Source organism: Medicago truncatula, chromosome 1 (assembly GCF_003473485.1).
Source record: "Medicago truncatula cultivar Jemalong A17 chromosome 1, MtrunA17r5.0-ANR, whole genome shotgun sequence".
Taxonomy (NCBI): Eukaryota; Viridiplantae; Streptophyta; class Magnoliopsida; order Fabales; family Fabaceae; genus Medicago; species Medicago truncatula.
In genome coordinates, this window is record NC_053042.1 from 10,364,281 (window position 1) to 10,381,763 (window position 17,483).

The 17,483-nt window shown below is 32.6% G+C and overlaps 2 protein-coding genes across 3 annotated transcripts; one reads left to right on the top strand and one right to left on the bottom strand.

The window, feature by feature from the left end:
• The first annotated feature begins 72 nt into the window (after positions 1–72).
• On the top strand, positions 73–5,911 carry LOC25482451 (probable methyltransferase PMT10). Its single transcript, XM_013611013.3, has 9 exons — positions 73–1,193; positions 2,180–2,329; positions 2,466–2,736; positions 3,012–3,122; positions 3,226–3,385; positions 3,804–4,061; positions 4,302–4,424; positions 5,129–5,206; positions 5,297–5,911. The coding sequence occupies exons 1-9, from the start codon at positions 573–575 to the stop codon at positions 5,499–5,501; spliced, it is 1,977 nt and encodes a 658-aa protein (XP_013466467.1). The 5' UTR covers positions 73–572; the 3' UTR covers positions 5,502–5,911.
• Positions 5,912–12,605: 6,694 nt separating this feature from the next.
• LOC25482453 (amino acid permease 3) lies at positions 12,606–17,483 on the bottom strand. Of its 2 annotated transcripts, XM_024775511.2 has the most exons (5): positions 17,331–17,483; positions 14,699–14,810; positions 14,220–14,547; positions 13,915–14,129; positions 12,606–13,630 (listed from the first exon to the last, which is right to left on the bottom strand). In XM_024775511.2, the coding sequence occupies exons 2-5, from the start codon at positions 14,808–14,810 to the stop codon at positions 12,834–12,836; spliced, it is 1,452 nt and encodes a 483-aa protein (XP_024631279.1). In that variant the 5' UTR covers positions 17,331–17,483; the 3' UTR covers positions 12,606–12,833. The 2 variants fall into 2 exon arrangements, with proteins under 2 accessions (XP_024631279.1, XP_013466469.1); XM_013611015.3 differs by lacking the exon at positions 17,331–17,483 and having other exon boundaries at positions 14,699–15,180.

Consider the following 17,483-nt stretch of genomic DNA (forward strand, 5'->3'; position numbering starts at 1 on the left):
AATAACAACCCTTGATATTTTGTAATTTACACTTGCCCAATCATTTTAAACCTCTTTTTTCTCCACACGCTATAACTATTTGGGATTCAAATCTTCACCGTTTTGGTGGTGGTAAACCTAATTAACACAATTACCTACTTTAGACCGAAATCATATCTTCCCCCACTCTAACTTTTTTTGTTACCATACAAAACAAACACCAGCATCGCAGCAGACAGCAGTAAATAATTACAACTCAACATCTCAGTTCTCAGGTCGCAGGAAAGTACAATTTACCTTTTGTTTTTTTGTTTTATCTTATCTTATCATTAGGAACATGAATTTAGGAATTTACCCAAAAAAGTAAAAACTAGGTTTCAGTTTCACAGACACACCTGTTCCTATTTGTAACTTTCACGTGCTTACACCACACGCTCCATGCTTCCCACACACATCATTCTCTTATTATTAATTTTCTGGTAATTCAACGTCGTCACTTGTTGTACGACAACATTAAACCATCCAAACCAAAAAAAAATAAAAAAAACAAGATCCATTTTCATATCTCTCTCTCTCTCTCTCTCTCTCTCTCCATGTTATCAATGGTGAAGTCTTTGGATATTCTGAAAACACCTTCTTCTGTCAAAATCATCACTCTCACAATCTTCTCTCTAACCCTTCTCATCTTCCTCTTCACTCGTTACTCCTCTTCAACCACCACTATCTCTTCCCTCACCTTCTTCTCTCCTCCTTCTCCAGAAGATCACCAACAACAACAACCACCACCACCACCACCTCCACCTCCTCTTCAACCAACTCCAAAACCCTTCCGTATACCACCCTTACCCCCACAAGAGAGAATTGGTCTAATAGACGAAAATGGTGTCATGACAGACAATTTCACAGTCAGCAACAACGATGACGATGAAACATTGTTAAATTGGAGCTTGAACATTACCAACAACAATAGTGATACGAATTTTGTGGTGGAGGAGGTGAAGAAAGTGAAGAAGTATAAGATTTGTAAGGATGTGAGAATGGTGGATTATATACCTTGTTTGGATAATTTTGAAGAGATTGCCAAGTTTAATGGAAGTGAAAGAGGGGAGAAATATGAACGTCATTGTCCGGAACAAGAGAAGGGTTTGAATTGTGTTGTTCCTCGGCCTAAGGGTTACAGGAAGCCGATTCTTTGGCCCAAGAGTAGAGATGAGGTGAGGTACTACTACTTTTTGGGTTTTTTGAATTTGTATGTTTTGTTTCATTATGTAAGGATGAGAATGTTGTTTTTTTGTTTTGAGTGAATTGTCAATTTAGTCTTTGTAATTGTAGAGAGTTGACAATTTAGTTCGGTTCTATTAGGTGTTAATATTTTGAAGTTTCTTAATTTGAGAATCTTCGATCGAATTAGTTGTTTTGAATCGGTCAATTATGTATGTTTGTTATCAAGGTAGATTGCCATAATCATGGTGAGTTGCCGTGATTTTGTAGAAGCTACACTTTTCAAATTTAGATATCATTTTGAAATTAGTTAGTTTAGGGATTGAATTGATTGTGTTGTGAATCAATCTTATTTGTTTTGGATGTGGTAGTTATTGTGTTTAGTTGGGAACCAATGCTAGAGTAGCTAGCTATTTTAGTGAGTTGCATTACAAATGTGTGAAGAATACATAGTGATAAAAGTAGTTCATTTGCGCATCTACTTGAATTTATAGTTAAATTCGGGGAAGTTCTTATTTTCTTAAAAAGCATGTTTGTGAATTGTGTTGTGTATATGATAATGTGGAAACTGTACTTGAAATTTTAGTGTATGGTGTTTTTAGGTTGTGCTGAGGTAAAAAAAAAAGGAAAAACTTATTAGTGCCACTGGCCAAGCGCATCCTAGGAGTTTAATTTGTAATTTGTATGATCTATGGATAAAAGGGTTTCTTAGGTGTTAGGAGGAAAGGGAATAGAAAAGGTAAGAGATGTGATAGGTGATATGGTGTGAAAAGGAGGAGAGGGAATAGAAAAGGTAAGAAGTGTGATAGGTGCAGAATCTGATGGCATAGTAAACTTGCTGCATTTTGATTTTAACAAACTTATAAAATTTAGATTAGTATAAGCATTTTCACATTAAAATTGCTGAATGTGACACTTTTCAATTGGTTCAGACTTCGGACTGGGAAGAAAGGGTTCGCTAACTTATGTACAATGACAGATTTGGTTCAGTAATGTACCCCATACACGTCTGGTTGAGGACAAAGGTGGCCAGAATTGGATATCAAGAAAGAAGGATAAATTTGTTTTTCCAGGAGGTGGAACACAGTTCATACATGGAGCAGATAAATACCTGGATCAGATTTCCGAGGTTAGTCTCTTGTTTGTTTTTGTTACGATCTAGCATCAAATTTGTCTACACTCTGGATGTGTATTGTGTTAGAGATTTTTAGATTGAGTTAGAGCTTATCCAAATTCTGAGGTGTTTTCTGAATTTAAATGTGTAGATGGTTCCTGACATTGCATTTGGTTACAACACAAGAGTTGCTTTAGACATCGGCTGTGGAGTGGCTAGTTTTGGTGCATTTTTGATGCAACGTAATGTGACCACTCTCTCAATAGCACCAAAAGATGTTCACGAAAACCAGATTCAATTTGCCCTTGAGCGTGGTGTGCCTGCCCTAGTCGCAGTATTTGCTACACATCGTTTGTTGTTCCCAAGCCAGGCATTTGACCTCATCCATTGTTCAAGATGCAGAATTAACTGGACTCGTGATGGTACTTCCTTTCTCTGTTTAAACTTTTTATCACCCATTTCAATTGACTTTGTCCATAGCTTTTCTAAAGATTTTTATTTCATGGATCCATTCTTCATGGCCTAGTATAATGATTAATGAGTTTGTTGTGTATATGAAATGACAACATTGTTTTAGATTTTTCTGTATCTTAACACGAAGAATTTAAGAAGACATGTTTAAAACTGCATTCATAATTATGTTTCAAGATTTTAGCTCTTTGTAATGATATCCTGTTTTCATATGGCTTTGGTGAAGATGGAATTTTGCTTCTTGAGGCCAACAGGCTTCTGAGGGCAGGTCGCTACTTTGTATGGGCAGCACAGCCTGTATACAAACATGAAGAGGGTCTTCAAGAACAATGGAAAGGTAGCCCACGATATATTTTTCGTATCAAATCACTTAAATCTTGATATAGTGACTTAGTGACATATCAGCTCTGAACATGATTTTTGCATTTATTACTTAACAGAAATGGAGAGCCTGACAGCTCGCATGTGTTGGGAACTTGTACGGAAAGAAGGTTATATTGCTATATGGAGGAAACCTATGAATAATAGCTGCTACCTTAGTCGTGACATTGCTGTGCATCCTCCATTATGTGAGTCCAATGATGATCCAGATGATGTTTGGTATGACCCCTTATAAATGTTCAATTCACCTACATTACCTATATTTAATTTGTGGTGATCATGACTGCTTGAACTGGAACACAATGACTAAGAGTCAAAGATGTTAGAGTTTGATTGTTGTCCCAGTACCAAATATTATTTTTCCTTAAAGTTTTAGTTAAAATGTTGTTGTGATTTTGGCCTTTTATATGGAGCCATAATCTAGTAGTTTGGCTGGTCAATCACACTTTTGTGCATTGCCTATAGAGGCCTGCATTTCGACACTAGTGCATCACTATTCTTTCTTTTGAATTTGTCTTTCCAATTTTATGCAATGCTATACGCATCTTGAGCAATTAACTTAACAAGCCTTTTATGTTTAGAATCATGTCAACTAAACAAACATCCAAGTTTCTAATAACTATGAAACATTTTGCAGGTATGTTGGTCTAAAGGCATGCATAACTCAATTACCTGATAATGGGTATGGAGCGAATGTTACTAACTGGCCTTCACGCCTCCATCAACCACCAGACAGGCTTCAAAGCATCAAAATGGACGCTTCTATATCCAGACAGGAGCTCGTTAGGGCTGAATCAAAATATTGGAATGAAATAGTAGATAGTTATGTGCGAGCTTTCGGTTGGAAGGGGTACAACCTAAGAAATGTAATGGACATGAGAGCAGGGTTTGGAGGGTATGGTAGTGTGCTTTTTCTTGATTTTGTTTTTATTTTTGCTTCTATTGTCTGTTACCAGATGCAAAATGATTCTGGAACAATCATTGGCTAAACTTTATTTACATCTTTGCCGAACTCCGGATGACGAAAGCCCCCTTTCCCTGGGAACAGGACCTTTAACCCCCCAAAAAATGAGTGATTGTCTAACCTTGCAGTTTTCTGTGTATTATGAGGTAACTTCCTTTTTGACAATGGCAGGTTTGCTGCAGCAATGCATGATCTCCAGATTGACTGTTGGGTTATGAATGTTGTTCCTGTTAGTGGATTCAATACCTTGCCTATTCTATATGACCGAGGGTTAATAGGTGTTATGCATGATTGGTAAGAGAAATTTTCTTATGTTTTATGAAATTTGTTATTTATTCTGACGTGATTGGTAATTTTTCATCAAAAAAGTACAATTATCTAAGCTACCATATTGGCATGTGAAATTTGAAGGGTCTTATTGGTTTCTTGTGTAAGACCGGTCAAGCGCTGCAATTTTCTGGATTATTATATTTAGAAATTATATGGAAAACAAGCCTTGACTTAATAATGAACAGGTTCTGGGATTGATACCATACTCTAACTGTTATCAGTGTTGTTAAATCTCGACCATAGTGGCGCCATGGCAGATATCGGTGGCGGGTTTTGGCCTCTCTACAACGGTCAGTTTCGGCCGATATGGTGGGATTTTCCGCCATAATCCGATATGACGGCGCCACATAGCGGCCAGTATGGTGGGATTTTGGCTCTCCGCCATGGTCTGCCATTGACAACACTGACTGTTATCAGCAAATATATATCATATGTGCTTTATGATTCTTCAGGATTGATTTTCAATTTATCAAGTTTATATGACTAATATATTGGTGTATGTACATAAACTTAAGTAATTGAAAGAGATTAACTACTTTTAGGTGGCAGTTTATTTATTTTCCTTCAGAAAATAGATGCTAAATATTTCAATTTTTTTGTTTCGTCTGAATAACTAGAAACATTGTATTTATTGCACAATGTTGATTTTTTTTCTTTTACCTTGACAGGTGTGAGCCATTTGATACATACCCAAGAACATATGATCTGCTACATGCAGCAGGTCTCTTCTCTGCTGAAAAAAAGAGGTTAATCATAGTTCTAACTTACAAGCTTTATATTTCTCTATAATCACATGAAGTTCTGTGTTTGACAAATTATTATAATTTAATTTTCAGGAAAAAATGTAATATTTCAACCATCATGCTCGAGATGGATCGGATGCTAAGACCAGGTGGTTATGTGTATATACGTGATGCTGTACGTGTTGTTAGTGAACTTGAAGAAATTGCGAAAGCAATGGGATGGGTGACTACCCGGGATGATGTAGGAGAGGGTCCATATGCAAGCTTGAAAATATTAAGGTGTGAGAAACGCTTCTGAAGCCAATGTAACATGGTTTAATTGGTAAGGATTCGGCTCATATCATACAAGAATATGATTTTGAATGTGACTGGTCTACCTTGGTTATCTCCTGAGACTCAACTCACCTAAACTATAGTTCAATTGTATGAATAGCGTAGAGATTCATATACTGGTTCACGCAAACAGAAAATGGTGATCTCTGTATAATTCCAGAAAGGTGAAGAGTTAGTTCCATACTTCGCACCAATGTTGAATCCCTACTAATGGGTTTTCTAGAAGAGTTTACTTTGTATCTATTGATAGTTTAATTTTTTTACATTGATATCCAATCAAATTTTATTACTTTGAGATGTAATATATTTTTTAAAGTGTCTATACAAATATCTATATGGTGAAATGCAATTAAATGTATGTGTACAATCATTTTACATTGTCAGTGCATACAAATTAGATTTTTCTTAAAAATACACAATTCTTTTAATTTGTTTGCTTATTTTTATCAATTGTGCTACATGAGATGCTAAGATAACAATTTTGTTTATTGGAGTCTTTCATGTGATGTAAGCTTAGGATAGAAATTATGATAGATGACAAAGTTGTGGAAAATTTGACATTTATTATTGGTACAAGGCAAGAAAGCTTGATCACCTCTTGTACTGTTGAGTATGGACTGTCTAAATTTAATTATCCTTCCCTTCCCCTTTTCCAGCTGGGGGGGTTTGCAAAGTTATTTTGGATACATGTTTGGTGAATGTTTGAAACCATATGGAGATACTTTTGACCATAACTCAAATTTATTATTAGGGTTTGAACTAGGAAAATTGCTCACTCCCGTACAAACTGACGAAAATACCACTCACATGACTTAAGTCATGTAGGCCTTATACTCAGCGTGACTTAAGTCACGTTGAACGTGAGTCAAATCACGCTCCTTAAACACCAACGTAACTCACGTTGGTGACAGACCATGCATTATGCAACTATTCATTCATTGCAAGACAAAATTTGCTTTCTTTTTTGGACATCTGTGCTGAGGACAAGATGATAGAACAACTAGGCCACAATATTTAGACATTTGTGCCGAGGACAAAACCATGCATTAATTTTTTAAACCAACCATATTATCATATCATCATAGAAATAAAAGTGTAAGTGCCCTTATCATATCATCATAATATGATTTAAAAAATTAATGCATGGTTTTATCCTCAGCACAAATGTCTAACAATTGTGGCCTAGGTGTTGTATCATCTTGTCATCAACACAAATGTCCAAAAAAGAAAGCAAGTTTTGTCTCGCAATGAAAGATAAGTTGCATAATGCATGGTTTATCATCAACGTGAGTTAACTCACGTTACTTAGATCGAACGTGAGTTAACTCACGTGGGAATATTTTGGTCAGTTCAGGTAGGAGTGAGAAAATTTGTATGGGAGAAGAGCAATTTTCTTGAACTACTAACCAAATAACTTTTCTCACTTTTCAATTTCCATATCTTGTATGAAAAATTGTAGATCCTAACGGCAACAATATGCAACGATTGACTAATCAATTCAAACCTACTCAATGGTGAAAGAAAAGTCCAAACATGACTTCAAATAAAAAAGTCCAACCATAAAATCATTTCATTAATATACAATTTGTTTTTGTTGTAAATCATGACATGATTTGTATTTTGTAGTGGAAATGGAATCTTGTGTTTCAAACTAAGAATCCTTCTTTCCCTTGCTTTTTGGAATCTTTCTTTGATCTTCCATTACAAATTATATAATTATTTTATCATTACAAAACATGCACAAAAAGAACAATACTTTAACCTTAGGTATAATGCTTCCTTGCACTTGCTTATAGTCACAATTCAAAGATAGTGGTCTCAGAAACTTTCTATCATTATTATTATGCACTAAACCACAAGCATTCATCACATTTTGACTCTAATTAAGTATGTGTGGTGAAAGCCCTCCACTTCCAAGCTACCACGATACTCATTGGCAAACTACCACTTTTTAGTAAAGGAATTTCTTTCCACACACCTAAACAAGATTATTAGTTCCTAGCTTGCATAAGTTAGGTTAATTTGGACATCTAACGACTTTTTAGTCTAGATGACTTTCATACATGTTATTTCTTTCGTTTGTCTCCGTGAGCTTAACTCAGTTGATAGGGACAATGCATAATATATGTAAGGGACGGGGTTTAAACCCCGACCACCACAAAAAAAAGTTATTTCTTTCGTTTTTTTTATACGAGTTCTCTCTAATGAAGATAATCTTATTTGAGACGTGTCTGTTATGAGTATCTCTTTTAGTTGAGATTCAAATTTTAGTTTCTTACATTGGGAGAGTTTAACCCCTTCCGCTAGATTAAACTTTAGTTGATAGTTCTTTTATTTCTTCTCAATTGCCTTCTTATAAGTCATTTACATTAACTAAATAAATCAATAGATTTTGGTGTTTTTGTTAACATTACTAGTCCTTTGCCTATTAAATCCTTGATAGTTCGTTTTTTCTTGCACCAATTTATCTATGCAATGATTAAACTCAGGGTGTGATTGATATCAAAATTGTTAACAAAAGTTGAACTTTGAAATTGACATATAAGTAGTTACATATTTACTCTAAAAAACAAACAATTAGTAATAGACTAATAGGTGTTTTTCTACCAAAAAAAAGTATAATATAGGTGTTTATGTACGCAAACTTTAAATTATTTACAAAGGGCATTTTTTTTTTTTTACAAATGAGTCCCTATATTCATTGATTATATCTCTTCATTTTGTCACGTGCATGAAACTTTAGGTAGTTACAACATGCTTGAATCTAAAATTTCTATATGAGACTCATACTCCTTTTTATAAGTCGTCCAAATAATTTTGTGATAGGAGAGGTTCATTATCAAGATTTATTGGCTTTATCAAATTTGAGTTAATGGAGCACATGGCTCAACGAGTGATCAATACATATAGTATTTGAAATATGGTTCAGTGGTGTGCATTGGATGGTCTAACTAACATGAACGTGATTTTCATTTTACACTTTCAATGGTTTATATTTGTCTAGTGGTCCCCCTACCCCAAGCACTTCTATCATTTTTAGTAACATTTTTCCATTTCATAATCAATCAATAACCAGCTTCTAGGAATCTTCCACATTCACCAAATTATTTAATAAAAAGTTAAGTCACATAATAAGAAACTCAGCTCACAATAGTTGAGGTGAGTATTGGATTTAGTACAGAAAGTATAGAAAATCTCTTTTCCTAACCAACAATATTAAAAAAAAAAAAAGTATACTTTCAAATGGAAAAAAACTGTGTCTGTCCACAAGTATACTGTCTGAAGACACAAAAACTATGTTTTCATCGAAAAAATAACATAGAAAAATTATGGAATACAATCATCACATAAGAATTTCCCCTAAAAAACAATCATAACATAAGAATTTCTAGCGTGAAAATAATACCATATGAAATTTTTAACAATACAAAGATTTTTCTTAAATACTCCATGACTCTCGATCCGTCCATACTCTCCAAAACAAATACTCTAACTACATCTCACAACACTCTAAGACTAAGAGAAAATAAACCGTTAAATATAAGCTTAAATATTTTTGACTGATGTATTTTTTAGCGAAGAACTTGAGTCAATACATATAATTTTGATATTCCTTTTCCTTTACCAATTAATATACTAAACAAAAATGGACTTGTTCCAATATATTTCATTCCAATCAACTCTAAACTTTGGGGTAGGAAAAGATCACATGGTGCCGGTAACACTTGATTTTAACAATATATTTCCATTTAAAATGAACTATTTTTACACAATGTTTCCTTTTGAAATACAAAAGTACCGCTCAACTATTTTTACATGGCATGATACATACCGTAAGTTCGAACATTGATATATAACACCAACAAAGAACCAACATCTAAAGAGAGAGGTATAACGCCAGTTAGGCCAACAATGTCGTTGAAGAATGGTATAAGCATTGATATTATAGTAGGATGATCACAAAAGTTGTCCTCCAAAACAAGGTTAATCTTCAAGGGTAACATGACGCCAAGCATGATACCAAGAATTGAAATTTTAATGTTGTTGTTAACAAAATCGCCACCCAAATCTTTCGACTGCAATTTTCTCGACTATTGAATACATGGTTGACGTAAGTTTGTAATAACAATCGTCGTTAGCTATATCTAGGAGCCAAGAAGGGTTATAGAAACCAAAAACGGTTAGAAGGTTTACGGGGCTTGAGTCTCCAAAAGTTGCGTATCCAAAACAACCGTACATCATGTAGAAAATGGTTGTGACTATAAAACTAATGAAAGTTCCTTTTTTCATTGTTTTGGACTCTGGTGAAGGGGATTTGATTGTGTCCTATTTTGTACTACCATAGCCAATTGAGTTAATTAAAGACTTTAATTTAAGAATTGTGATGTAATGAGTTTCACAAATTTTTATTGAAATTAGTTAATTGTTACCTGAATTTCGATGAGGATTATCGAGAAAAGACCCAAGTCCCATGTCATGTCAGATGGATGAGGTTATGGATAAGAGTATATAAATACGATGCAGCCTTCACCTCACAAGCTGGTTTTGTAAGGATATATCAAGCCTATCGATCGATTTTGTAGGGGTGTGTTAGTCCCAACCACGATTTCTAACATGGTATTAGATCATAATTTAATTTTAAGTCTCCATTAACACTGCCATACTTTTCTTTTTCATTCTTATTATCTCAAAGCAATTTAATTTGTTTTTTTTTTAAAGAAAAGCAATTTAATTTGTTAACTCTTATAATAACTCTTTTCAAGAATCACTAATAGAAAAAAACATTGAATAACTAAAAAAAAAACTTGATTACAAATTTTATTATGAGTCTTATTTGAGATGAGATAAGACGTTAAAAATAAATTTGTAAATGAAAGTTTGACCTAATATGAAAGCCATGTTTTGATCTTGGTACTAGTGTTATTTGAAGTTTTAACTTTTAATAAGAACCTAATTTCATTTTTTTTATCTCTAATGTCTCATCAATACATATTAACTAATTTAGGCCGACTAAGAATAAAGCTATTAATTAAAACATTTGTTTTAGGCCTTCCAATAAAAAGTATATTTTGATTTTTTTAAGGGTTAACATATATTTTATATTATTTTATAAACAAACAGGCTATACATTATAAGAAAAAGAATTTAATTTATATCCAATGCTAAAACTATCATACACATGCATGATGTGTTAGCCACATCATGTATTTTATAGCTTTTTTATGTGTATAAGAAAAAGAAGTAAAAAGTAACTCGTTCACTCGTCTTTTGTGTGACACAAAAACAAGAAATAAATAGACATGAAGCGCACACATAATAACAACGGTGGTTGGTTATGGAGTGATTTCATTGGCATGGGCGGATCGTCCCCAGACATAGAAAACACCAATTTGTTTTAGTAATACATACACATAACATGTATAAATATATATAGAGATATACCATTTTTTTTTTATGTTAGTATATTTTTTTTAGAGGCGTATATGTTAATAATTGATGTAAAAAAGAAAAGTAAAATCAGTTATTTGATAGAAAATGGATACATTATAAATAAATGTAATAGTGGTTAAAATATACAATCACTTTGCAAATTTAACTTATATAATATTTTATTCTCACATGACTTGCATGACTGAAAGTCTATTTAATACATGAAAAAATAGAAGAGATGTGTATTATTTGTAAAACATATTGGTGGTTCATGCATGCATGTGGTTGGTGGTGTTGTTTGCATTAAAATGTAGGTAAAATAACACTTTTAGTCCCTTAACTTAATTTCAGGTAACAGTTTGGTCTTTTATCTTTTTTTCATTTCAATTTGATCATTTTTGTCCATTTTCATATGCATTTTCAAGCTTCAAATCTAATATTCTTATGCAAACATAGACGAGGATCATAGATTTGAAGATTGAAAGACCATAAGAAAATAAAATCATGAATTTTAAGCTTAAAAATTCATATGAAAATGGACAAAAAAACCAAATTGAAATAAAAAAAGATAAAGGACCAAACTGTTACCTAAAATTAAGTTAAATATGACACTCATAGAGTGTCATATTTAATACATGAAAAATAAGGATAGATATTAATTACAACATATGTTTGTGGCTCTTGCATGAAGTTGATGGTGTTGTTTGTGATTGAAATTCATGACACCAAGTGTCATGTTTAATTTATGAGAATGAAAGAAAGTCAATTACATGTGATTTATCTAATATTCAAAACTGATTTTAGAGAATGGAGAAGTTCTTGAAAAAGTTTAGAAGAGATATCTGCATTTTTTAGAAGCTACGAGCATTTAGAATTTAATAATGACATGTTTTTCGAGGAACATTTTCCTTGATATTTAACTTGGAAAAGCGCTCTGGATAGCAGAGATTCTGACATGTGCATACCCCGAGGAAAAAGTTCATCAGAAATCCTTAATTTTAGCGAGAAACCATTGTTCCTCGGAAATTTTTGATCGGAATACTCTAGCTTTCTTGTAGTGTTAGTTGTATTTTTACATTTTCTTTTATTAATAAAGCATGCATTCAACAAAATGTTTCTAAAATGTAAAATACCCAAGCCTCCGCCCGGGTACCGTCGGTATGAATGATTTATTCTTATTTTGAATTTAAATATAGAGGGTATTTATAAATAACTATTAATTCAAGTTATATTATCATGAATACAAATTTGTGTCATGTATAAAATCTCTTAAAAAGTGTATTGGAATGTTGTAATTATTTGCTCGAGAATGATTCTCTTTTGAATTTGAATGGCAAAGTCTTGTATTGTAAAAAGAAATGGGAGGAAATATTCTCCTCTCCTATTCAAGGATTTTGAGACTAATTGACTACTTCGAATCCTCTTAAAGGTAAATTATTGTACTAGTTACAGTTTCCTTATGAAATATAAATGTCTTGCTCAATTAAATCCATTTAATCTCATACTAATTACTAATTGAATTTAGATTATACCATTTATGTTGGCTAACGGAGAGATCAAACACATTATAATGATTGATGATCAAATACACGATCTTATGATGATTTTACCCAATTCCATCCCTACAGAAAGATTTGAATATTTGAAAATTTTTGTGTCATTTCTTCCATTTCTCATTGGAAATTGGAGTACATAGCAAGTTACAAAGTAAGCATACACAAAAGTTGGTAAAAAAAAATTACAAGGCCACTATGCAATAACACAGGAACACCATCCTAGAGGTTTCAAATGAGCAAGAATTGAAGCTTCTTTTTGTGATGCCTTAAATCCTTGATGATGGTGAACACTAAGTAGTAATGTTGCATAATTAATACATAGCATGGAATGGTTTATAAACTCCAAGATCGGCAATAACGCCGGCAACAGAACCAGCTGCAGCAGCTAAAGAAATCACAAGACAAGCAGCACTAAGCATGTGTAAACAAATCCACTTTGTACTCCACTTTGGTATTTGCTTTTGAACAATGTACATTTCCACCGGAAAATACACCGTTAGAGGCCAAAATCCAATAGCTCCAATAAGTCCAACGATGTCATTGAAGAATGGTAGAAGCATTGATATTACAGTTGTTATGATCACAAAGATTGACCTCCAAACCAATCTAAAGAGGTTGATTTTTAACGGAGAGGCGACGCAAGGGATCGAAATTTCAATGTCTTTGTTGACGAAATCACTATCCGGGAATCTTTCAGCTGCGGTTTTCTCAACTACTGAGTATAAGGGTTGGACGTAAACTTGAAAAGCACCAACAAGGTGGATAACAATTGCGGCATTGGCTATATCGAGGAGCCAGAAAGGATTATAGAAACCGAAACCGGTTAGAAGGTTTCCAGGACTTGAGTCTCCAAAAGCTGCGTATCCGAAACAACCACACATCATGTAGAAAATGGTTGTTACTATAACACTGATTAAGGTAGCCTTTTTCATTGTTTTGGACTCTGATGGAGGGGATTTGATTGTGTCCTGAATTTCTATAAGGATCATTGAGTAGGAGTAGGCAAAGGCTATGTTACCAAGAGCTTGGAAACTCCTCCAAACTTTTTGGGTTTCCGTCACAGTACCAACAGTTATACCGGTTAAGCTTCCTTTAAAGCCCTTGTTTTCTGTAACATGTCCACATCAAATCAAAATCAGCACAAGTAGTTTAACAAAGAACTGTTAATGCTCAAAACTCAACTGTAATTCTTTGTGTACTAATTTGAAAAAAATTAACCAAATTTAACCGAACTAAACCAACACGTTCTTTGTCAATTTAGTTTGGTTCTACTTTTGTGAGAAAGCATAAAAACCAACCAAAACTAGTTAATGTTTAGTTGGTCTTTTTTTTCCTTGTCATAAAAATTAAATCAAATCGAGTCGTTACACCTCTGAATAGAACCATACATACCTATAACTTTACCGATACCAAGACCGAGGCCAATAGTTGAGTATGTGAAGGACATAACAGCAGCTAGAGCAGAGAGCCACCATAACTGATCAAAGTCAGGAATTTGAGAGAAAAAGATCTCCACAATACCAAATGAAATCATGTAAATGTTTCCATTCATGTGGCATGGATTTTTTCCACCACTGCTGTGGAAACAATTAGACCTTTTAATTGCCCTATTGATTAAAGTCACAAAAAAACACCAATTAACACAATTTAATAATAACAAATCTTTAAAATTTCATTCAACTTTGTCACAAACTCACATCATGCTTATGGAAGCTGCTATAGTATATCCAATAGCAACACCAAAAAGATTAGCATATTGAACAACTCCACAAATCTTGTACTTAAAGCCACCAAGGTATGCTCTAACAGCATCAGTGTAAGTGTAGTTTCTTTTGCCATTGAGTTGATCACCGGTACGATAACAAACAGAAAGAAGAGTGGAGGTGTAGTAAGTAACAAACGAGAAAAGAAGCATCATTGATGGTCCAGCAATCCATCCAAGTTGTGCAATAGCCCATGCCAAAGACAGCACTCCAGAACCAATCACAGCTGTGATTATGTGTGCACTTGCTGTCCATTCATTTCCTGTTTATGTCACACACAAGAGAAAAGAGAATACGTTAGTGGTTTTCACGTTTTGACTGTATGTACTTACCAACTGAACTAAACTCACGAGAACTTTTACTGTATGTTTTAAAGGTGAAAGAGAAAGTATATAGGAGAAGAATGAATTTACCAGTTCGTTTTAAACGGCCATCGTCGTCAAAACACTTGGAACCAGCAGTGTCAATGGATACTTCAAATGGCTGTTGTTGATGGTTCATGTTGCTACCTTTTTCCACTGTCATCTTTTTATGACAAAACCAAATTATAGTTAAGCTTCAAAATGAAGACTCAAAACTCTAACTAATATCTATGTAATCCAAGTTGATGTACTCAAATTTGTAACACAAGCAAAGCACATATAAGTATATAACTTCAAGCTTAGAAGATTATAAAAAGTAGTGGGAAAACAAGTGTTGTTTGAAGTCAAAGAGGTTCAGAATTTCAAACCAAGATTTAAGTTGAGTATAGACTATTAGGGAGAGGTTGTGTTGTGGTTTGAAATGAAGAGGTGTGTGTGGGGTATATATAAGCTTGGGAGGAAGAAAAATTGTGTTAGAATTTTTGCAAGAAAAATATTTTGGACTGACCCACATGCCACTTTAACATCAAGACTTTAGAAAGTGATTTGTTGACACTTGGTGTGATGAGTCAAATACTGTCAATTTTAATATTATTTTTTACAGGGATTCAACAAGAAAAAGGTGAAAATAAAAATAATTGAATTCTTATTTAAACTTTGTTTATGAAAAATAAGTATCATTTCCTACGTATGAGATGAAGTGTTCGCTGTAAAAATTCGATACGTCAATGCTTATTATAGAAAATGTTTTAGATTCGATTTTTTGTGTGAGTTATTTAGCTTCTTAAAAAAAACAAAAAGATGATTAAATTGTCCAAATTAGTGATAAGTATAGTAAAAACTCAAGTCAATAGAACTCTTGATAATAGTTTATAAAGAGATGTATAGTTTTTTAAAAATTAAAAAATAAGTGGTATCATTCATTTATAGGTGAGTTTTATAAGAACGGGTTAAACCCAATATAAAAATATAATATGATATTAAAACCTATTTGACTAAACCATTTTAAGAGACTTTGATCAAATCCTATTCAGAGAAGGTTTTACAAAAATAAATATCTAATGATAACAATTATTATATGAAAATAAACTTTACTATATTTTCTACTTGAACACAGTATGTTTTGTTTGGATAAACAATTTAATTTGTAGTTTATGTCATAAATGCATTTTTTTGCGTAGAATATAAATGTTTTTGCTTAAGTTATTTCTTTTAAAAAAAGTTGTTTTCGTATTGCAAATATTCGAAAATAAATTGAAAACATATTATGAACATGTAAAAAATCATTTCTATAAGTTATTCCAAACAGACTCATTCATAAGTGTTTAGACAAGTAGATAAAACCTGAATTCAAACATATCCTTAATACATTTAATTAAGCTGTTTATCTAAAATTATTGATTGTAATCTTGTTTTATGTTGCCAAACATACCTAATCTAATAAGATAAGGTTGGGTTGATCTTAAATGATTAATTCCTAAAATATGATGAAGACATGAAAGGGGTAGTAACATAAAACCTAGCAAATACGCGTAACTATATGTGTGGGCTGTTGCTATTATACACACACACACCGGAAGCTTTGACTCAAACCGTGTGTCATCACCGGCCACCACTTCTTTTTTTCTTAATTCTTTGATTTTTTGTCTCAATTTTTAGAATTATTTCCCCACATATTAATGACTTATTGATGTACATACTAAAAAAGACAATTTGTACTAAAAATAAAGAAAAAGAAGATAATATTGGATTTGGAATTTTCACAATAGTTCATGTTGGATTGTGTGGTGTTTATGAGTTATAGATAGATTGAACCGTCCTTTTACATGCCTAAAATATCCCAACATTTGTGTTGTGTGGTCTTGAAGTTTGTAATCATAACATGAAATTTGCATAATTTCATCCATATACACTAATATAGCTCAACAGCATCTTAACTATAACCACACTAAAGTTTCTTGATCAATAATGGTGTATTTCAAAACCTTATCAATATTTTACCAATAAAGAAAAACCTTATCAACATCAGCTTAATTATTTATTTATCCTTTCAAGGAAAAACTTAATCATTTATCATTGAATTATTGAATAAAAATAGTCGTTAGATATGTCTCTAAATATAAGTCTCTAAATATCCTTTCAATAGAGTCTTTTACCAATGTTAGTGCATAATAAATAAATTCCTCATATAATTGTAAAATATTAATGATATGTCATAATATTGATATACATTTTTTTACAATAAAATATTGATATACGTGCATATATTTAAGAGTATTGATAAATGGACAACTCTTTGGTACAACTTTCATGATAACTTTGATTTTCTCTCTTTTGATTGGTAAAAAATAATAGAGAGAGAAAAAAGAAAGAGAGAAAATAAGAAGATAATATAAATATAAGAGAGAAAATTATCAAAAATATGTTAGAAAATGATTGTAATATCATTTCTCTATATTTAAACTTCATCTACATTAATATTTGGTAGCAATTAAACAAACAATAATTATAGAAGGGCTGGTCCATGATAGAATGATGTGTAAATCAAAGTTTGAGAAAAGTCTTTGTCCTTTAAGTCAAAGTTTAAGGTGGACCTTTTTTCTAATTAAAAAGAAACAGAACATATTAAACCAATAATACTATCATTTTAAAATTATTAGTTAAAATTCTAGAATTCTTTTACCTTCAGATGCAGAGTTTCCTCTCTTTGTCCTGTGCTTGGTTGGACCAACAAACTCTATACTAGATTCAATTTTAACACAGTTAGAAGCTATATAGTATATACACTAATAATACTAGAGCAGTGAAAAAAAAAAATTAGAATAGGATAGAAGCT